The 23,746-nt window shown below is 32.8% G+C and overlaps 4 protein-coding genes across 9 annotated transcripts; all 4 read left to right on the top strand.

Annotated features, from left to right (window-relative positions):
* The first annotated feature begins 21 nt into the window (after positions 1-21).
* Positions 22-5,358, top strand: Msra (methionine sulfoxide reductase A). 4 transcript variants are annotated; one of them, XM_076780486.1, is made up of 6 exons: positions 1,181-1,298; positions 2,196-2,392; positions 3,140-3,306; positions 3,375-3,495; positions 4,291-4,427; positions 4,488-5,358. In XM_076780486.1, the coding sequence occupies exons 2-6, from the start codon at positions 2,321-2,323 to the stop codon at positions 4,723-4,725; spliced, it is 735 nt and encodes a 244-aa protein (XP_076636601.1). In that variant the 5' UTR covers positions 1,181-1,298; positions 2,196-2,320; the 3' UTR covers positions 4,726-5,358. The 4 variants fall into 4 exon arrangements, with proteins under 4 accessions (XP_076636600.1, XP_076636603.1, XP_076636601.1 ...); XM_076780485.1 differs by lacking the exons at positions 1,181-1,298; positions 2,196-2,392 and adding an exon at positions 22-383; XM_076780488.1 differs by lacking the exon at positions 2,196-2,392 and having other exon boundaries at positions 1,159-1,298.
* An 886-nt stretch (positions 5,359-6,244) lies between these two features.
* Positions 6,245-11,197, top strand: LOC143349426 (uncharacterized). 2 transcript variants are annotated; one of them, XM_076780673.1, is made up of 11 exons: positions 6,245-6,512; positions 8,103-8,253; positions 8,329-8,510; positions 8,619-8,797; positions 8,982-9,123; positions 9,244-9,282; positions 9,363-9,522; positions 9,676-10,055; positions 10,137-10,429; positions 10,538-10,645; positions 10,803-11,197. In XM_076780673.1, exons 1-11 carry the CDS (start codon positions 6,435-6,437, stop codon positions 10,810-10,812), a joined length of 1,722 nt encoding a protein of 573 aa, XP_076636788.1. In that variant the 5' UTR covers positions 6,245-6,434; the 3' UTR covers positions 10,813-11,197. The 2 variants fall into 2 exon arrangements, with proteins under 2 accessions (XP_076636788.1, XP_076636789.1); XM_076780674.1 differs by lacking the exon at positions 6,245-6,512 and having other exon boundaries at positions 8,116-8,253; positions 8,333-8,510.
* Positions 11,198-13,793: 2,596 nt separating this feature from the next.
* On the top strand, positions 13,794-15,284 carry Max (MYC associated factor X). 2 transcript variants are annotated; one of them, XM_076780677.1, is made up of 4 exons: positions 13,794-13,924; positions 13,980-14,039; positions 14,404-14,638; positions 15,054-15,284. In XM_076780677.1, the coding sequence occupies exons 1-4, from the start codon at positions 13,886-13,888 to the stop codon at positions 15,188-15,190; spliced, it is 471 nt and encodes a 156-aa protein (XP_076636792.1). In that variant the 5' UTR covers positions 13,794-13,885; the 3' UTR covers positions 15,191-15,284. The 2 variants fall into 2 exon arrangements, with proteins under 2 accessions (XP_076636792.1, XP_076636791.1); XM_076780676.1 differs by having other exon boundaries at positions 15,012-15,284.
* Positions 15,285-19,737: 4,453 nt separating this feature from the next.
* Positions 19,738-22,427, top strand: Hex70c (hexamerin 70c). The gene is made up of 6 exons (XM_076780687.1): positions 19,738-19,959; positions 20,101-20,434; positions 20,660-21,078; positions 21,147-21,463; positions 21,529-21,884; positions 21,965-22,427. Exons 1-6 carry the CDS (start codon positions 19,738-19,740, stop codon positions 22,366-22,368), a joined length of 2,052 nt encoding a protein of 683 aa, XP_076636802.1. The 3' UTR covers positions 22,369-22,427.
* The last annotated feature ends 1,319 nt before the right edge of the window (positions 22,428-23,746 follow it).

Below are 23,746 nucleotides of genomic sequence, written 5' to 3'. Positions count from 1 at the left end.
GTTTATTTTAATCATGAGCATACAATAAATTTTGTTCTAAGTTCTCAAAAATGTTTCAAAATTTCCCTGACATTTTTCTTCGTTGAACGCAATAATAGTAATCATGTCATTGTACCAGTTAAAGGTACAAAACAGTCAATAAATTCATTTCATCAATTTTTAATTCATTGAGAAAAGGTTTTCTATCGTTTAAAGCAAAATTTTTGATGACAAAGCCAAGATAGTAGACACAACTGCGTTAAGTCGCTTCACGATGTCGATGAGTGGACGGATCTTCTTTCAGAACACTTGTAATTTCGGAAATGTTCGTATCGAAGATGATCACTCCAAATTTAATCAACTTATTACGTCGGAGTTTAATCGGAATCGGATATCGTAATACGGTATGTAACCATTACTGTTCATTTTTCAACGACATACATTATATTAAGTAAAATGTCTGATTAGAATCCACTGTGACACGAGATCTGACAATATTCTCGTTTCGAAACGAAATTATTAATGTTATCGGATACGATTAAGGTTTACAAGTTACACACATTAAGTAATTGCTCGGCGTAAGCATCGAATAGGCAGGAAACGAAAGATATGATAGTAACCTTCATATCGAATGCGTGTCACAAAAGCACCGCACATTTTGAATCAAGAGTGTCGAGCAATTGAGCTTAGTTTACAGGAAACAGAGATTACATCAGTCGGTCCAGCAATTATTATCTATGTAGTTAAACGGACACACGTGGTATCAAATTTCTGATGCAACTAACAGAGAATTTATTAGACTTAAATTGACAATCGATACAATGAAGCCCATTTATTAATGACAGCATTCAGACAGGAGAGAGGTTAATATCGACATTCTGAATCTTATTGATTCGTGAATTGTCTATAATAAAAAAGTTACTAGCAACGTGTAAATACTAACGTGATCTGGACACGTTTACCGTTAATCGATGATACTCTACCGTGGCGTAAAGCACGTTTCTCGTTGTCAGACGACGAGCCACGATTGGTGTCGTAAAAGGTGTAATAGAAATATATACCAACTGGATAAATTAAATTAAAGTTTCGAACGTGTGAGGATAAAAGGTTGAAAACGATGCTCACGGAGAAGGGAGTAGTGAAGTTGTGAATCCGAAGTAGGGGAAGAAAGAGGGGGGACAGAGTAGATAAAAAGTAGTGCTGGGCGAAGCACGCGGTAGTTTCTCGTGTTGCTTCTATCTCGATGAAGGTATCTTTCGTTAAATTTCAAGTGAATTTTGTTTCTCTACGTACTACTCTCTTTTTTCTTGTAAATCAAGGTAAACAATTTTTTGAGTATAATCAAAATTCTTAGTATGCACAGGTGAGCTTCACATTATAGAACAAGTTGGCCAATATGCTATAATTCATTCCAATTACTCAAGGGTCATCTGTTTTAAAAATTTGTAATTGAATTGAATATAATAGAAGCGTAGAAAATTGATGTTTGTGGTAACGCGTCGTCTTTTATACATAATGAACCATATAACTATATCGTCTTGATCATTTTCGTTACTCGTGAAACGATCTAAATCTTTTGAAATCTTGTTCTCTTTTTTAAAATTATAATGAATTTAATAAGAATCGACGAATATATTTTTCAATGTTAGAACTGAAAGTACAATGAAAAAACTATTTGGTTTTTGATTAGACTAATATTTTGGTCTGGAACAAAGCGTACGGTTTTCGTAAATTTTATTTTTCAAAACGCCAATGAGAGGAAGTAATAAACACTTCTAATAGATATTTTTTGATAAATCAATCAAGTTTATGTAGATTCTTAAACAATACCAAATATCAGGTATGACGTATAAGAATGCTCGACGAACGTGTTAAAATGTAGCGTAATCTAAGGATCTAGGTAGGCGTTCATTGTTCAAGTACGTCCGAAGTTGATGAACAGCATTTTAAATACTGCAAGATTGACAGCTTCTGAATACGTTTCCTTTTGGCTAATCCTTTCCATTATGCTTTTCGATCCAACGGAGAAAATATATAGAATAAAATTTTCAGAATTTTTTTAAAGTGACATTATAAAAAATGTACGTTAAAATTAAATCTCCAAACGAAATTGGTCAAGAGAATTTTTGAACATTCGTTTAAAACTAGTAATGATCAAGATAATCAAGTTATATGGTTCACCCTGTATATGTATTTGGTCGTGTTTTTTTTTGTAGGCGTATCGGACCTGTACCTTACATACCGGGTGTCCTAAAAAGACAGGAATTTCTGAACATAAAGCTATGAGGACAGTGAACAATGTTAAGATAATCCTTTATTATCAAACGAAAAATCTTTAATAATGTTAGATTTTGTCGGTGCCAAAATGCTTAAAATTGTTTCGTGTGTTATAATACTCTTGTTCGTGAAAGAGGTAAACATCGTTCATTTTGAAAATTGTAAATTTTCGTTTAAGATAAACTTTGGGCAAAGTATACAAATTTTATAGAAAATTTTATGTACATTACACGCCTATTCGTTATTTTGTTAAACTATTACAATATTTTAAGCATTATAATGATTTAAATGCCACACGATCAATTTATTCATCGTTTCGATAATTGACGTTCTCAATGATTTCCATGATCAATGCTAAAAAGAATAAAGTAATAGATATGCGTGCAATTGAAAGAAAATGTTCTATAATTTATGCAACAAAGTAATTAAAATAATTCGTATTTTCATAAATTACGTATTTATATTTTTGACAATAATCGTTCTTATCAAGTACAATTTCATAAATTTGTAGTTACGAACATTACGAAAACTATAGCCGATTCGTAAAATTGTTGTTTTGAAAAATTTCTTCGGCGTTGTTAAATAAGATCAATCCATTTGGTGAGCTAACAAGACGCGATGCCAAATTTTATTTTTGTCAACATCGGGGCACGGTGATTGTCCCACAGAAATCTTCAACGACGGAAACTTTTATTCTTTGTCAACTTTAACGTAACCGTTATTTAATAGGTTTCGCGCGAATCACGTAAAACGTATAAGCTGGTGCTTGCGATTCTCGCGTTAATATTATTAGCTGGTTTATTAGATTTTAATACATGGTTTGTAACGGCTTCTATAATGATTAAATTTTTCTTTATGTGTTGCAATTGGAATAATTCATTAGTCGAATAAAATGCCTGGACAACTGGAGGAAATCAAGGCGAAACGTGCAACTTTTGGAATGGGTTGCTTCTGGGCAGGCGATTGCCTCTTCGGCGTATTGCCGGGTGTCATCAAAACCTGCGTAGGTTATGCAGGTGGACAAACAGAGTCGCCAACCTATAGAAATATGTACGTTTCGATTCTATTGTATTTTATTTTCGCTATATCTTTCTATTAAATAATTCGTCTTATTACAGCGGTGACCATACAGAAGTCGTTGACATCGAGTATAATCCTGATGTAATATCGTACGTGCAATTACTTGCACTTTTCTGGCAGAATCATGAATACGGTCTTAGCACGAAGATCAAGAGACAGGTAAATCAATTGACACATCGATACTGTTGGAGATAGTTAGGTTGGCAACGTTTTATTACATTGTGTTGGCACCAAGTAGGATACCCCCGCGCGGGTTACTCTCTCTTCCGGTTTGATATGTTTTGTAAAACGTACTAATGTATTTATTAATGCAAATATATAATTGTAAGTTACATATTAAATATACAAGATGTCTCAGCCGATATTGACATCTTGATGAAGGAAACTTGAATGGTATCGAGTTGGATTGAGATTTTTTATGCATCGAACGATACAGCTAGACATTTAAAAGTTAATGCCCAACAGATACTATTTCTTATGTTTCATCTTACGGTGATTGAATTTACACAACTCTAACAGAAAAAATCTGAAATGAAGTAGTAAATATGAAATTGATATTATCAAATATTAGTAGTTAATATCCTTTATTAATATAGCGCGCGTATCACGAAAGATTGACTTTTTCACAGACTAGATTTGTTCACTTTTTTGGTGGATCGTAAAACAACCTTCAGGAATTAATAAGTGTCAGAGAAGCATTAACATATTGTAGAAGGATTAGCGTTGTGAAATTCTCGAAAACTGACTTGACTAGCATGGAAATTAAAGCCGCGTTTCGGTTATTGAACTCGATACGCTCGAGGCAAACTAAACATGTCAAGGCCACCAAAACGCTTTCATGCTGTTCTCGTTTAGTTTTCTGACGTATCGTTATGTTGTGAATTACCAAAAAATACATTATTCAAAATTTTTCTTTTCCTCTCCACTAATAACTGTATGCATGTGAAATTTCAGTACATGTCGTTGATTTTGTATCACGACGAAGAACAGAAGTTACTAGCTGAAAAATCACGCGAACGTCAGCAACGTAAACGTTCAGATCTGGTGCTCACAGAAATTAGAAGATTCGAAAAATTTTATCCTGCTGAAGAGTAAGTATGTTACGCCGTAAATTGATTTTTCTACTATTTAATTTATTATTCATTTTTCAGCTATCACCAAAAATATCGACTTAGAAATCATCCATGGCTGATGGAAACTACTGGCCTGGTCAGCGACGAAATCCTTCGAAATTCTCCTTTGGCCGCTAAACTGAATGGTTATATAGCTGGCGCTGGGACATTTGAACAATTTGAGAAAGACTTGCCAAATCTTGGCTTGAGCGAGAAAGCGGTGCAGTATTTGCAAAAATATGTGCTCGAAAATCAAGGAAACGGTTTATATTGCTAGCTAATTTTAAACTTATAATATTTGCAAATAACTCACACGTGATTCATATCGAAACAGTCTATTTCTTCGCGAGAAGAAGTTTTAAGGTTTGATGTAAGGCTTGTTTGTGTTGTTCTAATTTCCTATGCGCCTGTCTCTTAGGAAAACGTGATTAAAATCATCTATTTAGAATTTAAACAACGCAAACAAGTATTTAGCATGATTTTAGGAAACAATTTACGCGACAGGTATCCTTTATTAGTATTACATTCTCTCGTTTCCTATAATTGTTATTATAGCGCGTAAGTCTCGTCACTATTCATTACGCTATCCTTTATATGAGCAAAAGAATCATAAGATTATTTGTTTACACAATCAAATAGTACATCGGTATCTTACTTTATGAAAACTGATTAAAGCTTGCAGTAAGAATGCTAGATAGGCTGTGAAAAAATAATCTTTAATTACCGTGTACGTTCTATAAGTTTTATAAGTTTATCACGATACTCTTTATCGCATAAAATAAATAGACGTAAAGGATATAATTAGAGTAATGCAGACTTTTCTTTTAAACAGTTTAAGTTGTCCTTTTACGATAACATAGTATAATTAATATGAATTTATAATTATCAATAAAAGTGTTATTGTCCAATATTTATTGTTAGTAATCTCATTGGCCATGAGTATTGAAAGATGTATATAATTTTAGGACAATTGCGTTATTAAAAACGCACGCGCATATGCACATTAACGGCCCCCGGGTACACACATTTTTAAATGTGCTTAAACTTATCTGTTTTATGTATCTTTTATACTTTATTTATGTGTAACTGGCTTGCATTAGAAAAATCAAAATATATATTATAACTATCTATGAAATTTACTAAAATATGAAAAGAATAAAATAATAATATTTTTTACTCGTTCTCTTTCCTATCAGAATAGTTACAATATATAAACAAATATAATTGTTACACCTGTCGAAATTTTTGTGCGACTATTGTTTCTTTTATCCTCCAAAACAGTTTTTAGTTTATAAAAAATAATTCCTGCAAAATTGCAGGTAAATTGGATCATGGGGAAACTTGACTCATAGTCCTTGAAGTTTTACATGTAAGAGATCGTTTATACATTAGTAGATAACAATGTATAAATAATAATAATAATTTTACACGTAAAACATCAAGGTCTACAAAGCATGTTTCATACTATGAATACATAGAAAAATTATGTGCTAATGTATTTTAGAATCCTTCTGCTGGTGAAATTAAATATTGTACATTCGGATCAGTAAGTTACAATTTGTTTGTTCTCGTTATCTTTATTGTTTATTTAAATATTGATAACATAATTTCTATGGAAGATAAAATATATTTTAATCGTAGTTTTTATATGTAACTCTATTAATAAATTTAAAAAAGTTCTCTACGTGTGGCATTCGCGTATAGTACTTTTATTCGTCTTATTTTTAACGATTATTGACAAGTGACCACACGTTTCTGCTGCACGCAGTTAAATGCGTCGGCAGTTAAATGCGCAGTTAAAAGAGTATGCACCGAAAACGGATAGTGTCAACAGTATTGTTAATCTTTCAAACGAAACAGCGTGCGTCGTTGATATAACTAATACAATGTTACAAACTTGTGAAAAATTTAGATATTAGAATGAAGTGGAGCAATAACTTTTTATAAATTTTACAGTTACGCGTTGTTTAAAAATACAGTGCAATTATGTATAAAGGTTATGTAATAATTACAGTTATCATTGTCGTTCACTGTTCATCTGTTTTAGGATGGGCAGATTGCAATGTGAGTATGGAATCTTAAAGAAACGAATTTTTGAATTTTGCAGGTTAATGTGTAGCTTTGTTGTTTCACATATTGATACTTCATGTGTTTACATAGTTTGAAATACAGATTGTTCGGCCATCTCTAGGCAAAAATTTTAATAGGAGAATCTGGAGGCCAAAATAAGACAAAAATCAACAATATCAATTTGTTGATTGAGGCTTCGTTAAAAAGTTATTAAAAAATTAAATTCAAAAATTTCAAATCATTCACGGAAAAATTATTTTCGGTTATGGGGGTCAATTACAATCATTTTTGGTCATTAGACATACCTCCGAATTCCTACGCATTTTCGAGAAAAAAATTCCTAATCGAAAATGTAATGTCTGATCATGAATGAGATTCCCCTGAAATTTCATGTGTTTCAAAACGTTCTGAAAAAATTAGATTCGGTTGCAGGGGTCAATTACAATCATTTTTGGTCATTAGACATACCCTTGAAATCCTAACCATTTTCGAGAAAAAAATTTGAGAATGTGAGAAATTTTTCGACAAAATTAAAAAATTTCAAATCGTTCTAAAAAAATTATTTTCAGTTGCAAGGGTCCATTACAATCATTTTTGGTCATTAGACATATCCCCGAATTTCTACGCATTTTCGAGAAAAAAATTCCTTACCTAAAATATAATTTCTGGCCAGAAATGTTTGACCAAAATTTCATGCAAATCTTTAAAATATCATAACTCCTGAACGGATTGACGGATTTTAATGTTTAAAAAAGCAATCAACGCGTATTTTGCTAGAGAATATATAGAAATCATAAAAATATTCGAAAAGTTGATCCTTGACCCCGCAAAATAAGAAAAACTTCATAAAATTGGTCTACTTTTTAAAACAGCCATAACTCCTACAATAGTGAGTATATTTCAGTGAAACTTTTTTTTGAAGTAGAGCTCATGGGTACCTACAAAAAAGTATTAGACAAAATTTCCGTACAGAGTCGAACAAATTTATTAAAAATAAAAAACTAATTTTTAAGAAAAATCGACAGGGGGTTGGTGCCTAAATTTTTTGGCAAAAAAAAAAAATTTCAAATCGTTCTAAAAAAATTATTTTCAGTTGCAAGGGTCCATTACAATCATTTTTGGTCATTAGACATATCCTCGAAATCCTACGCATTTTCGAGAAAAAAATTCGAGAAGATGTGAAATTTTTCGACAAAATTAAAAAATTCCAAATCATTCTGGAAAAATTATTTTCGGTTACTGGGGTCAATTACAATCATTTTTGGTCATTAAACATACCCTCGAAATCCTACGCATTTACGAGAAAAAAATTCAGTACAGTCGGAACTTTAAACGTTAATAACTTTTTAACGAAGCCTCGATCAACAAATTGGTATTATTGATTTTCGTACTGTTTTGGCTTCTAGAATCTCCCATTAAAATTTTTCCCAGGGATGGCCGAAATTTACACGGGTTTATTGAATTTTAAAGTATATTATATTGTAGGATTTAACAAATAGAATTGTATTTGGAACAAATGTACAAAAAATATATATAGGGTACAAATATTAAATACAAATCTCTTACAACATTTTTTTTTTACAGTATTTTTGTACCAGCAATAAGTGTGAGCATTCATTAGTATCTGATTTAAGTAAAACTTATCAAATCATAAGATATTGTACAAAGGAAGATATTCCAAATGATGTGGATTTTCGATTAATAGAAACTAAACATGAAATTTTTGAGCTGTCTGGTAAGTAATAATTAAATGCATAGTTGTGTTTCAAATAATAATATATGCCAATTATAAATAAATCATTTTTGGCAGCTAGCTTGGAAATCAGTTTTATGCCACCAAAAAGAACATGCAAGTACAGTGTGGTTTTATTAGCAAATGAATTAATTAATGAAACAAAATGTGCAACTTACAACTTTAAAAATTCACTTCATAGTAATGTGCATACACCTACAACCACCTTATGTTTTATTTCAAATAATAATGAGTTTCAGGTAACTTCGTTTTTCTAAATCTGTACAGTTCTTATAAGCTATATAATATTAATATTTCTCTATGATTTGACATGTTTTATATATATATATTTTTTTTTTGTATCATAGAGCAATACTTCAATGACTTTTCCATATGTATTTACAGCATGCTATGCTATTGAATTTCAATATGGTCTAGATAAATTCTTCAGAGTTAATCAGTTCTTAAATACGCATTACAAACGTACGGAAATTACAGAACCAGAATTAAAGTGTTCATATCTCAATGTATATAATACTACAAAGGGGTAGGTTTCAATCAACCATAGAAACATAAATTTTGTAAAGTAATATAGAAATACATGATAAAAATTAGTATTAAGAAAAATTGAATAGTCTTTATATTATATATTACAAAGTAATTTTAATTTATTTAAAATTTTTCACAGTAATTGATCTAAAAAATTAATGTGCTATATTTAAATCCTACAGTACAAAATACCACTTTGAAGTGGACTTTTCAGTATCAATAATTTTTAAAGCGACATTGGAATTTGGATCATTCTATTATCACGATGGAAATAAAATTTGTGTTCCGAACGTTAAACCATTAAAATACACTTTCGATGTTTTGGTAATATTTTAATGCTACAAAATTTATCATCTATGTACTATATCTTTATAAGGCATAATAAAACTTTTGTTTCAAATATTATTTTATATCGTAAATTTTAATCTTTTATATTATTTTCAGGATTATGCAGAAAATGAATATAATTCTAACACAAGTTTGGTAAGTTTGATGTATTTGTCATCTTTCAACGGCATTGTAACTAATAACTAATATTTAAACAATTCATGTTCCTTCGTTAGTTAAGAAATGGGAAATACGAAAAAACTGAAAAATTCGAAATTGAAGTTTCAAAGCAATCGAATTATTGTTTTAAAATAATTTTATATGACGGAAGATGTAAAGAACACACTCTCTGGAGACCCCCTATAGATAAACACAAACCATGCCAGTGGATTAAAGGTATACAAACATTCATCAATTTTATTATAATCGTTCAAAAATGAACATTCTTTGGGTTTAAAATTATTTAATAATTTATCTTCGATGTTTTTCAAGAAATCAGTTACTTCAAATTTGTAAGTTGTATGCAATAACTGAAAGTTTCTTTTACAGATTGTCATTATACATCTAATGAAGTTGGTATTTCCGAACCTTACGTGAACACAAATTCCTATTTGTACTGGTCAATTGGCATTATCACATTAATTATGTTTGCAGTACTTGGAATTTTGTACATCTTGTATACCGTGCACACTTGTATACAAGAAAAGAGGTTCTGCGTAAATGTTGGTAAAAGTAATATTATAAAGATAAATCAGAAGAAATCTAATAAATTTAATATATGTGCCTTAAAGAATATCAAGCAAGCATCATGTGAAAGCATTCATGCTCTAAACACAGATATTGTACTGTTATATCCTAAAAGCTCTGAATCTTTTATGGCATTAATGAAAGATTTTCGAGAAATGCTTCAGAGAGTTTGCCATTGTTGCGTAAGTTAAAGCTGCTTTTGTCTTCAAGAGTGCAATGATATTTTATACTTTGCACATTGTTTAATGTTCTACATTTTATAGGTACATGATTGGTACGATGGAACAGAGTGGAATTACGTGGCTGAGATCGGTGGTTCTGATTGGTTTGCTGAAATGCTCGATAAGGGATATCGCGTTATTTGGATCGATATCCCAGCAATGCGATCTTTAATCACACGAACACCTAAAACCGATTTTATCGTAAAGAATTCTAAACAATATGATGCCATAGAAATTGGTGATTTTCGTGACACAGTATTTCTTACAATATTTAATCTAGCGAAACGCAATGTTGAACATTCACCGCTGGAGCAGCGTAAACATTTTATCGTAAGGTCAGTATAAATATACTTTGTAGAAAACATCAGATTTTTAATAAATTATGACCATTATATTCTTATATTCAAAGACAAATATTATTGGTGTATTGTATTATATTTCAGATTAAAAGGATTTGAAAGATTTAAAAATGAAGGTGATCCATTTGTTGATTTATCTCCGCATGCGCGATACCTCATACCTCAAGATTTAAACTCATTGTGTTCAGATTTGTAAGTTTCCATTAGTACAGAACGAATTATTCATATTCTCTTACTATACATTTGCGATAATATGATGCACACCCATTGTATTATCGTATTTGTATTTTTATGATGGACTGTTGATCTCTTTATGAAACATATAGAAGTATTAAAAATTTATTTTTAGATCAACATAGGAATTACATAAGAAAATCCGTTCATGAGGAAAGAAGGGGATATTACAAAACATCACTTGGATCATTCATTAACAAATGTCTTCAGCGACGTCTATTGAAGAAATCAAACAGAGCGAAGGATTAACATTGTTATTCCTTAGTATTAAATGAATGCAAAATTGATTTTAGAAACAGTATGACGAAATCCTTAAGGAACAGTACTACAAGACAGAGAATTCGATTTACAATTGACATTTGTTGTTAAAATGAATATCGTTACAAAATATACATTTCATATGTGTTTTAGAATAAGTCTCGATGATAATTTAATTTATTTGTAACAGTGTTTTCAATATTTCAAGATATTTGAAAAGTGTAAGACATTCCTTACGTTTTTATTATTAAAAATATTAAAATCACAGTATCTATTTTTCGTGACTTTTATTTACACTCTCCCCTACCTTTATTTTCATTTTCTTATATAATTAATTAATTATAAACAATTTCTGGAGGTGATATGTACTTGTTCGAATATTGCGCCAAAATTGACAAAGTGTCGCCATCTATCGGAATCTTAGAGGAAGTACCCGGAGTAACCTCCCCTTGCCCCCCAAGGTTTGGTGCACACGAATGGTATCGCCATCTAAGAACAGGTTTTGTACTAAACAAAGTACAGCTACCCCCACTCCTGCTACTCCTGATATGCAGTACCTTGATTACATATTCGTTAATAACTTCTTTTCTGGGAATAAAATATGAACTTTTAGAGTTTAAGAATATAGCTGAGACCCTTGACAACATTCTGGGATACTTTTTATACCCATGGCATGCGTTATTAAATAGTTATTAACAAATATCGGAAGTCGGAACACTTACGGCTGTATCACCGCCTGCTTCAATCCATGAATTATCAACTTTTTAACAATGCCACGCATATTTTGGCTATTAGAGAATATAGTAGACATCTCTAGCAACATTTAAGGACCAATTTTGCACCGCTCCTCGCTCTAATTAATTATTTATTAGCGATAGATCCCTAAGGTGTCACGTTAAAAAGTTCGAAAACGTGTGCCGACTTCCCGATATTGATTAATAACTATTTAATAACGCATGCCATGGATATAAAAAGTATCCCTGAATGTTGCCAAGGGTCTGTACTATATTCTTGGATTCTAAAAGTTCATATTTTATTTCCAGAAAAGGAGTTATTAACAAATAATCAAGGTACATATTGCGTATTAGGAGTAGCAGGAGTGGGGGTAGCTGTACTTTGTTTAGTACAAAACCTGTTCTTAGATGGCGATACCATTCGTGTGCACCAAACCTTGGGGGGCAAGGGGAGGTTACTCCGGATACTTCCTCTAAGATTCCGATAGATGGCGATACTATACCTTGTCACTTTTGGCGCAGTATTTGAATAAGGATCGCTTCCAATAATCGTTTATAACTAACTAATTAGATGAAATAATGTATAGAAAGATGGTCGAATAACTTAATTAGATTCGAATTATTTATTTTTAACTTTAGAATGAAAGAAATTAAGGAATTAATGGGAGAAAAGTAGAGGAAAGTAAATTTTTAGCACTGTCAACTTTAATCGATGAATTATGAAGTTTTCAACAACGACACACATATTTTGACTATTAGAGAACAAAGTAGACATCCCTAGCAACATTCAAGGGCCAATTTTACTACGCTCCTTGCTTTAATTAATTAATTATTAGCGATAGATTCCTAAAGTGTGTATTGTTTAATAACTATTTAATAACGCATGCCATGGGTACAAAATCTATCCCTGAATGTTGCCAAGGGTCTATTCTATATTATTCAATTCTAAAAGTTCATATTTTATTCTCAGAAAAGGAATTATTAACGAATAATCAAGGTGCATACTGCATATCAGGAGTAGCAGGAGTGGGGGTAGCTGTACTTTGTTTAGTACGAAACCTGTTCTTAGATGGCGATACCATTCGTGTGCACCAAACCTTGGGGGGCAAGGGGAGGTTACTCCGGATACTTCCTCTAAGATTCCGATAGATGGCGATACTATACCTTGCCAATTTTGGCGCAATATTCGAACAAGTACATATCGCCTCCAGAAATTGTTTATAACTAATTAATTAGATAAAATAATGCATAGAAAGATGGTTAAATAACTTAATTAGTTTCGAATTATTTTTTTTAACTTTAGAATAGAAGAAAAATTAAGTAATTAGTGGAAGAAAAGTAGAGGAAAGTAAATTTTTACCACTGTCGACTTTAATCGATGAATTATCTTGTTTTCAACAATGACACATATATTTAGGCTATTAGAGAACAAAGTAGACATCCCTAGCAACATTCAAGGGCCAATTTTACTACGCTCCTTGCTCTAATTAATTAATTATTAGCGATAGATCCCTAAAGTGTGTATTGTTTAATAACTATTTAATAACGCATGCCATGGCTCTAAAAAGTATCCTTGAATGTTGCTAAGGGTCTCAGCTATATTCTTAAACTCTAAAAGTTCATAAATTAATCTCAGGAAAAGAGTAATTAATAAATTATCGAGTATTACCTCATTAAAAGCCGTCATTTATTGCAGTGGCGATTTAGGAATTAAGAATTTGCAGGCTACTGTTGGTTGAGAAGATTCATATATATATTTCATCTGTCTTTATTTGATATTTATTTATTTATTAATTAAGACAAAAGGATTCATGCAGTCTGTTACAAGCTCTCAATGTACAAACTTATATACATATGTTGTTAATAAAATGTTTAATTAGAATGTCTATTTAATTTGATACAAAGCCTGCCATCCACACACTACACCTCAAACGTTTAGTTTGTCCATGATGCATCCTGTCTACAAGTAAAAGGAAGTGTGACCCATTGGTGATATACATAATTTGCACAGCCACCTACAACAAAAAGCCGAAGTTTGTCGAGTCCCCTGGTGCTAAAACGCTAAAGTTTGTCGAGAAATCCATCTAGCGTGGAGAATAGGAACTATTCCACGACAAACTTGTATGGATTTGTATGCATGCAAACAGTAAAAGTATTCGATAAGAGCTATTTGTTTACCAATTGCTAGTCGTCCAAGGAAATTAGAATGAGTGACGATGATCGTGAAATCGACATTGAGAGCGATGTAAGTCCTTAAAAACGTCGTTTCAATTAGTCTTCTTAAAGGCATCGTTTTTTAGGAAGGCGACGACTCCGACTCTAGACAGAGGCATTCGAATAACACGCAATATTATTCTCAAGTAAGTAAATTCCTTCTATTTCCTTTAATCTTATTTCCTTTCGAATCCAGTTCCCATTATTAATTGCCACTCGATCAACGATACTAACGTAATTAGTCCAAGAAATTCAAGCTTGAAATGTTTTTGAGGTTAGCTTGACGTTTACCAAACAGTCACGAAATATAATAATATTTCTCTTTAAGTAGTTTGGAATTCGATCGAAGCTTCGAATTAACGTTCTAGTATTTTATATAGTATGTAATGTTACTATTAAATAAGTCAATCCATTTCTAACGATTAAACTTCAAAATCCAGTCTTTTGGCCTTTGGTGGCACTCAAGATGGTGAATGTAGTCGTTTGAGAATACTAACTACGCGTTTCTAGGCAGAGAAACGTGCACATCATAATGCTTTGGAACGGAAACGTAGAGACCATATTAAGGACAGCTTCTCGAGTCTCAGAGACTCTGTACCGGCTCTGCAGGGTGAGAAGGTTGCAAGCAGAGCACAGATACTTAAGAAGGCTGCAGAATACATACAATTCATGCGCCGTAAGAATTCCTCACACCAGCAGGACATCGACGACCTGAAGCGTCAGAATAATCTCTTGGAGTCTCAAAGTAATTACTTTATAATCTCTAATCTCAAAGTAATCAATTAAGTAGAATAACTATGAATTTTGTTTGATATTTATGTCTGTTCAAATTGTTTTTAATGTATACCGTTTTGCAAATTGGAATCAAAATGTCTGAAAGATAATTAAATTATTTTGGATAGCATCGAATAAATCGAATGTTTCTTTTAGCATATCTAAATAATTTAACTATTTAATATCATGTCCTTCAAGACTTATTCTGTCTTTCTCGTGTGCTTTTGATATCTAAATAAGGAATTTTCGATTTCCTCGACTGGACCATATCGAACAATTATCAATCAACTCTGAAACTTTTTGAAATACGATATTTCTATCACCTCGAAATGTATTATTTATAGTTCGAGCACTAGAAAAAGCAAAGATAACGGGAAATTTTGCAGCGGAAACTTGCGAAGTGAAATCAGAAGGCGTACCAATGTCTGGGTACAACGACACAGAGTCTGAGTCTTCCGATAGCGAAGCGAGCAGAACTATACGTCAATCGAAAAAGCTAAAAGTCGGAGGGCTTCATCATTGACCGATGCTTTGATCCACATTTCGTTTCTGTGAAAATTCACTTTCCTTTCGCGACCGAATTCTATAGAAGTATTTATTTCCAAAAAGAAAAAGAAGACACCGCTGAATATCGAGAAGGGAAAGAAAAAAGGAAACTTTCAGTGAGATCTCGAATGCCCCTAGAGGCTCTAAGTTAGAGCCAGTGTACAAAATCGTACGAAAAAGTAGAATTATTGTTAAATGTATTCGATCGATATTTTAAGGGAATATTCCGATTTAGGCAATTTTTACACCTTTTTTGTTATTTTTTAAAAAAGAGAATTCTACTTTGATTTGTAGTGGGCATGTCTCGAGTATACATAGCAATTTTTTAGAATGGAAATACATTTTTTCGAAATTCTAAATCGGAATTACCCCTTAATTATTTTGTTTACAAATTCATAGAATACTTGGAATTAATTTGTTGATCAATTAATCATTCGACAAAAAAAAAAAAAAAAATAATATTGTATAATACTATTGTCAGATATACTATTAATTATTTTTAAAATTAGCTATAGAGTATATAATCGTTCGGTTAAGTTAGTGGTAATTATAAATACTGGAATTCAATATCAATTATTTTCTATCGGTTACAATTTCGAATTAAGTGTAATCCATAAATAATCTATCATAGTTCGATTATTTATCATAGTCATTCCTTAACTAAAAAGATTCGATGAAAATTTTAGAGTTGTTTCTTGTAATGCAAATGTTCGAGAATTGTTTTATCATTTAAATAAGAGTTTAATTATATTGATAAGAATTTTAATATTATTATAAGGATAATAAAAACTCTGAGAAAAACTTGACCATCTGTTTTCTTAATTAATTTATTTATTTGTCCTAACAAAACAAAAATTTTAATGAGGGTTTCTGGAGGCCAAAATAAGACGAAAATCAAGAATACCAATTTGTTGACGGAGGCTTCGTTAAAAAGTTATTAACAATTAAATTTAAAAATTTCAAATCGTTCTAAAAAAATTATTTTCGGTTGCGGGGGTCAATTACAATCATTTTTGGTGAATAGACATACCCCCGAAATCTTATGCACTTTCGAGAAAAAAATTGCTAATCGAAAATATAGTTTATGTAGCTCGAAAATTTCATGCGAATCTTTAAAATGTCATAACTTCTGAATGGATTGGACGATTTTAATGTTTAAAAAGGCAAACGGCGCGTATTTTAGTGTAGAATATGTAGAAAGTCTAATAATACTGAACAAGTTATTCTTTGATCCCGTAAAGTAAGAAAAACCCCATAAAAATGGTCCAACTTTCAAACGACCATAACTCCTACAATAGTGAATATATTTCAATGAAACTTTTTTCTGAAGTAGAGCTCATGGGTACCTACAAAAAAGTATTAGACAACTTTTCTGTAGGGCGTCAAATAAAATGACTAAAAAGCAAAAACGAATTTTTATGAAAAATCGAAGGGGGTAGGTGCCTAAATTTTTCGGCGAAATCGATAAGTTTCAAATCGTTCTAAAAAAATTATTTTCGGTTGCGGGGGTCAATTACAATCATTTTTGGTGAATAGACATACCCTCGAAATCTTGCGCATTTTCGAGAAAAAAATTCATCACGGGCGAAACTATAAACGTTAATAACTTTTTAACGAAGGCTCCATCAACAAATTGGCATTCTTGATTTCCGTCTTATTTTGGCCTCTAGAATCCCCCATTAAAATTTTTCCCAGGGTCGAACACCCTGTATATAATTTCAAAATTCTTAAAAATGGAAGATGTAGCTATAGTTCTTATGTGCTGTATGGAAATATTTATTGCATCTCTTGTAACGCGACTAACGTTAGATTTGGGAGAATATTGTTAACTAAATAGTAATTGGATAGCCTATATTTAATGGCTGACACAATGAAGCTGTATTATTGCATCAACTTCGTCAAATTCATGTTTGAATACAATATCTTGTAATTCTGTAGTTAAACGTCAGAGAGTTAAGAAGTGTGAAACAGGCAATGGTGTTGAATAATAAAAGAATTAGATTTAATCAAAACTGTGTTAGAATTGTTAAAAAAAGAAGATGGAGAAATTCAGACGGGCTGGTGCAAATAAAAAAAAAAAAATTGATTTGCTGTTGTAAATTACGGAGTTTCGAAGTTAATTTGTTTATAAAAAATAAGCCTTTGGCTTCAATGGAGGTGAAACGCGAGGAACCTTTCGGCAGAGCCAGGTAAAATACTATTTTAATTAGTAAATAAATAATTTATTTCAGATTACACATGTATTTTCGAAAATATTTTATTTAATTCGTCGAAACGATTGTTTAAAATAGTAATTTAGTCGAAAGTCATTGGAAAATATTTCTGGTATAGTTAATTTATTATCAAAAAATAAATAGCTTAATTCTTTTTTAAAATGTTTCACCTTTTGGTTTGAATTATCAAAATAAAATATTTTACTATGGATTTCAGAAATAAAAGTGTTTTATTCTTGAGAAATTTTGTTTATTTGAAGTAATATTTTTATTAATTCTATTGAATAAGAAGTGTGATAAAAAAATGTGTCCTACTACTACTGTTTCCATTTAAAAGAACAAAGTTCACATTTGAATGACATTAAAAACATTCGAGAAATAAAAAATAAACAAGATGGCTGCATTTCTACCTCGAAACAAAAAAACTTATTTGAAACACTTCTCTTGAAAATGCATTATTTACGAAATATTTGATCTGTAACTTCTAAAATGATCATTTTGTATATACATATAGATATACATAATGGCAGAACATGAGTAAAAAATGAATATATTATAATAATCGCCAAGTTCGGCAAGGTTATCGACATCACTATGGTTCTGCGTCATTTAACACGAAGATAGAGCTTTATATAATAATATATCGTCAAATTTGGAAAATAATCTTTTAGAATAATACTCGAATCAATGCATACATATATCTATCTCGTGATGCATGTTATCGATTACTTTTAATGAGTTTAATCTCTGATGTAATTGATATAATTAAAAGCTATCTGAAATGTTTGTAAATAACTAATCAATCGTCGCTTTACGAAATCGTTAAAAAAGAAATAAAATTTGGTAGCTTGATGCCTTTTCTTAGAAAATAGACACTTCAGACGATTTTACTCTAATTAATTTTGAGACTATAAAAATGTTCGCAAGATTTAAAATGATCGAACAGGACAAATGTTTACAGGGATGAATTTTTATTGTTTTTGTCCGTCGATGGCGATTTTATGAGCATGATTTGATATACCCTGCATGATCCACGGGTCAACGAATAGGTGAGTAGCATCTGCTGGTTAATTCCACCGCGTGGTGAGCAATGTCAAAACATGTATATCGAATGTATCACTGTTTTGATAGATTACGACAAAAGTGACAAACAACCGGAGAAAGTTTAGTTTCGTAAAGGGTGTTATTGAAAATAATTTAATCAATAAAGAGACGGGATAAAATACTATTTTAATTAGCAAATAGCAAATAAATATTTTATTTGTTGGAAATGTTCTTTAAAATAGCATTTTATTCGAACGCTACTGAAAAAATATTTTCGTTACAGTATAAAGTATTTTACTTTTTCAATTTACTGTCTGTAAATAAATTATTATGCAAATTTTATAGTCGAATATTGAAGAAACGACAAAAAGACATCAAACCCCACTGTTTTCTTAATATTAAATAAATTTTGTCTAGTATTGGTAGATTGCTAAAGAAGCAGCATAAATTAATGGACCTATCCACTATAAATTTAAAAACTGGACTACTATAAGCGTTTATAAATAAAAAATTAAATACCACAGAATATTCCACCACCAAAATAAAAAACAAAGATAGTACAAAAATACTAATCTATCCAAATCACATCGAGTTCGCAAGCCTTTGGTGGCATCCAAGATGGCGAACGAACTCGTGTGAGAATATTAAATACTTATTTCTAGACAGAGAAAAATTAAAAATTAAATACCAACGAAAAAGTTTAAAGACCACGGAATATTCTACCAAAATAAAAAAACAGAGACATTATAAAATGGTTCCCAAATGATACCGTACGAAAATACTAATCTATCAAAATCACATCGAGTTCTCAAGCCTTTGGTGGCATCCAAGATGGCGAACGAACTCGTTTGAGACTATTAAATACTTATTTCTAGTCAGAGAAAAATTAAAAATTAAATACCAACGAAAAAGTTTAAAGACCACGGAATATTCTACCAAAATAAGAAACAGAGATATTACAAAATGGTTGCCAAATGATACCGTACGAAATCCACCGAAATCGCATCGAGTTTATCGAGAAACGAACAACGCGACGTATTTTTTTTTTTAGCAAATAAATCGCCAGTGGTTTTTTAAGAGATCCGCTTGTTAACAATCCCGAAAATATACGTGCAATTGATGGCACACGATATCTTGGGAACGCGATATGGGTCATGAGTTCAAAGCGATTACTATGTTACGAATAAAGTATAAAAGCTGTCGATGGTCGAAGGACCAGCTACTTAACGTTGAACTTCCTTCGAGGTTTGGCCGCAATTCGTAAGGGATGTTGAAGATAGCGTTGCTCGTGGCTCTGTGCGCAGTATGCGCCGCACAGGGCATGAAGGTCACCGGAAGCCACACGGCTGACATGGACTTCCTGCACAAACAGAAGAAGATTTACGAACTTCTGCTCTACGTTCGGCAAAACGACCTAATCGACGCCGAATTCTACAATGTAGGCAGAAACTTCAATCTCGAAAGCAACATTGACATGTTCCAAGACAAGGTAACTATCTATTTAGAACCTCCAACTTTAAATTGTCCGTTTCATCCGAATACAATAAAGTCCTTGCAATTTCTTATCCTTGAAGAGTATAATTAAACGCTACACTTTTATTTAAATTGTTAATTGACCATTTTCTTTCAGTCCGCAGTGCAGAAGTTCGTATGGGGCTACAAACAGGGGGTCCTGTTAAGCCGCAATGCTATTTTCTCTCCGTTCAACAGCGAGCAGTTACAGGAAATGCAGGCTTTGTTCGAGCTGTTAACTTCCGCTAAAGACTTCCAAACATTCTACAAAACTGCATCCTGGGCCCGCGTTTACTTGAACTCTGGTCTCTTCACCACAGCCTTCACGGTTGCAGTGTTGTACAGAAACGACTGCAAGTACATGAGACTGCCTCCCATCTACGAAATCTATCCTAACCTCTTCTACGCCTCTGACGTGATCCAAGAAGCACAGAACATCAAGATGGCCAGAGGTAAATATATCACCTACCTTTCTTTGAGAATTTGGGGGTTCAGATGAGCAAAACTTCCTCTTAACGACACCCTTTAATGCACACGAGGCTTCGTTACAGACGAAAGACGCACATTACAATAATAGTAAGTCAGAAGGACTCTAGATGGCGCAGAAACACATGGCGCTTTATTTCAAACACGATCAAATTTTCCGTACGAATTGTTCGAAAAAAAAATTGTTTCAGGCTTCGGTGGAGCACCTGGAGTCGAAAATGCGGAGACTTACATGATCTACGCAAATTACACCGGTGCCTACATGCCAAGAGTAAACGGTGAATACAAGCTGGACTACTTCATGGAGGACGTCGGACTGAACGCCTTCTATTACTACTTCCGACAAGTGTTCCCATTCTGGCTGAGCAGCAAACAGTCTGGTATTCCTCCTGAGGTTCGCGGACAGTTTTACTACTTTGTTCACAAACAACTATTGGCCAGGTACAACCTCGAACGGTTGTCCAACGACTTGGGCGAGATAGAAGACTTCGATTGGTACAAACCCATCTACCCTGGATACTACTCCACCCTGACGTACTCCAACGGAATATCAATCCCCCAGAGGAACCGATACTCGTCGGTACCCTACTACAAATATAAATACCTCAAGGTGAATGAACAATCCAGGAAATCCTATTTTACAACAGTGATAATAAACCCTTTCATTTAATATTTCAGGAAATAAACAGGCTGGAGTCTCGTATAATGGACGCTGTCGACTCTGGTTACTTCGTGGACAGCCAAGGGAAACAAGTGGACATCTACACACCTAAAGGCCTGGGCATGCTCGCTAACATGATCGAAGGAAACGTCGACTCAAGCAACAAAAGATTCTATGGAATGTACGACGCCCTAGCTCGTGACATACTTGGTTTCAGCATGGAACAGAGGAACAGGAACAAGATAATCCCTAGCGCTCTTCAGTCTTACTGCACCAACATGAGGGACCCAGCTTTCTACATGCTCTACAAGAGAATCATGACTTGCTTCTTCAGGTACTATTTCCTAACAGCCTTACGACACTGTCTATTCACCGAGCTAATGATTTCTACGTTTGCAGATACAAGGAAAACCAACGCTCCTACAGCCAGTCCGAGTTGCAGTTCCCCGGAGTGAGGATCGAGTCCGTGAACGTGGACAAACTGACGACCTTCTTCGACAACTGCGACACTCTGGTCAACAGCGCTGTATCCGTGGAGAACTTCAACCGTGGCGTGTCCTTCCGTCTGAAGGCTCGTCGTCTCTGTCTCAATTACCAGCCCTTCAACTACAGATTCACCATTAACTCCGACAAAGAGACCAAGGCTGTCCTTCGAATCTTCCTCGGCCCTGCCTTCGACGACATCACACAGACCGCCTTGTATCTGACCAAATACTACAAATACTTTGTAGAAATGGACAAGTTCGTCGTATCACGTTAGTTGTTCTTGCTTTAACTAAATTTGTTAGCTCTCTGTTAGCGTGTCGATCTTCAACTAACACGTTTTGTCCATTAGTTCGTCCTGGAAGCAACAACATCGACCGCCGCAGCACAGATTCGTTCATGACGATGCAGGACATGATGCCCAGCGACATATTCATCGAGAAGCTGAAGAAGGCAATAGGCGGAAGCGAGCCTTTCATGTATTCTGAAAGAGAGTTCGGTTTCGTGAACCGTCTCAGTCTGCCTAAAGGCAAACCGGAAGGAGTGCCCTACAAAATGTTCTTCTTCCTGAGCCAGTACGACGAGAGCAACGTGAACGCTTACGAGTTCCCCATGTTCGGTAAAATAATGTTCGATGGCAAGTCCCTGGGATTCCCCCTGGACAGACCAGTCTTTGGCTGGAACTACACTGTTCCTAACATGTTCATGAAAGACGTCAACATCTACAGCGTGTTGGACAAAGAACTGAAGTACTAAAGGAATCGTTTATAGCGAGAGTCCTTTCCTTTGTTAAATTATGACTAAAAAATCAACGAATAAAGATTTCTAAAAAATTTCTTTCGTTTTTTCTCACCAACAAAGTCAGTCACTTGCATCCCCATGCGATGGTATCTCGATGGTTGTATGAAAATATCGTCAAATTCATTGATATGTGGCGATAATAGCATGGATGTGTGTCTGTATGTGATTGTACGTGAAAATAATCGCATTTGGCGGTAATGTAAATGATATTGCGTTTATCTGTAGCTGAATGTGATTGTATGTGACAATATCCACATCTGAATGTTTGTATTCCAGTGTGAGTAACAGCGACCGTGTGTATCTGTGTTTGAACGTGACTGTATGTAACAATATTCGCGTCTGAGTGTTTCTATGCCAATAAATTAACTTAATGCTCAAGTTTATTCATATTTGAATGTGATAATAAAAATCAATTTGAATAATGAAATATTATGCTGTCTAAATTTGTAAAATATGCCTTCATTTCCAAATAAAACCTAGTATTATAATAATTATCTTTTCAATAAAATCCTGAACATATAACTATGATAAAGCAAACAATTTTCTGAGTGTACCAAACAAATTATTCGTCGATCTTATTTTTAATATCTAATATTTGATACTACCACCAAGAAGAACAGAATGATGGCAACTGAAGGAACATTAAAGACAGGGATGAAGTATGCCAATACCTGTTAATCATCTTACCAGCTTTGCACAGTAGATATTACTATATCTAGAGAACAGAATTATGGTACTCACCTACTCAAAATTTGCTCAGTTGATTTTGAATTGATCTGGAACAAAATAGAAAAATATATTAATAGGCAGACAGAAATTCTGAACATGAGTAATTAGAATTGGATTTCCTATAAACTATAACTAAGTTGAAATTGTCTGAAAATTTTATTTATATTGATTTAGTTCTTTATTTTTATCATTATAAATAAAATACTTCGTTGAAAATTAATCACTTTCCAAATAGGAAAAATATTTGCCAAAAAAATATAAGCAATAAAAAATATTTAAATTATTTTTCATATTTATATCAATAATGCAACACTGATCGCAGTAAGTCAGCCTATAAAAATAGAATAAACTAGTTTTATTTATAATAAAAGCCTACAACTCGGAATTTCGACTGAAAAAAGTAATTTACAAATTATGCAATAAACTTTTTACTATAATTTCTTAAGAATGATAGAGAAATGAGCAAAATTTCATTTCTTTCTTAGTTGTGAAATATTTTGTTCGATTATGACTAAAAAGATATTGTTACGCCATGACAGTTGTATGTATGCAACAAATAAACGACTTAATGAAGATAACAGAGGTGGAATTATCTCTGATAATT

This window comes from Colletes latitarsis, chromosome 13 (assembly GCF_051014445.1).
Source record: "Colletes latitarsis isolate SP2378_abdomen chromosome 13, iyColLati1, whole genome shotgun sequence".
NCBI lineage: Eukaryota > Metazoa > Arthropoda > Insecta > Hymenoptera > Colletidae > Colletes > Colletes latitarsis.
Note: the sequence above shows the minus strand (reverse complement) of the source record. Positions and strands in the feature narration are given on the sequence as shown.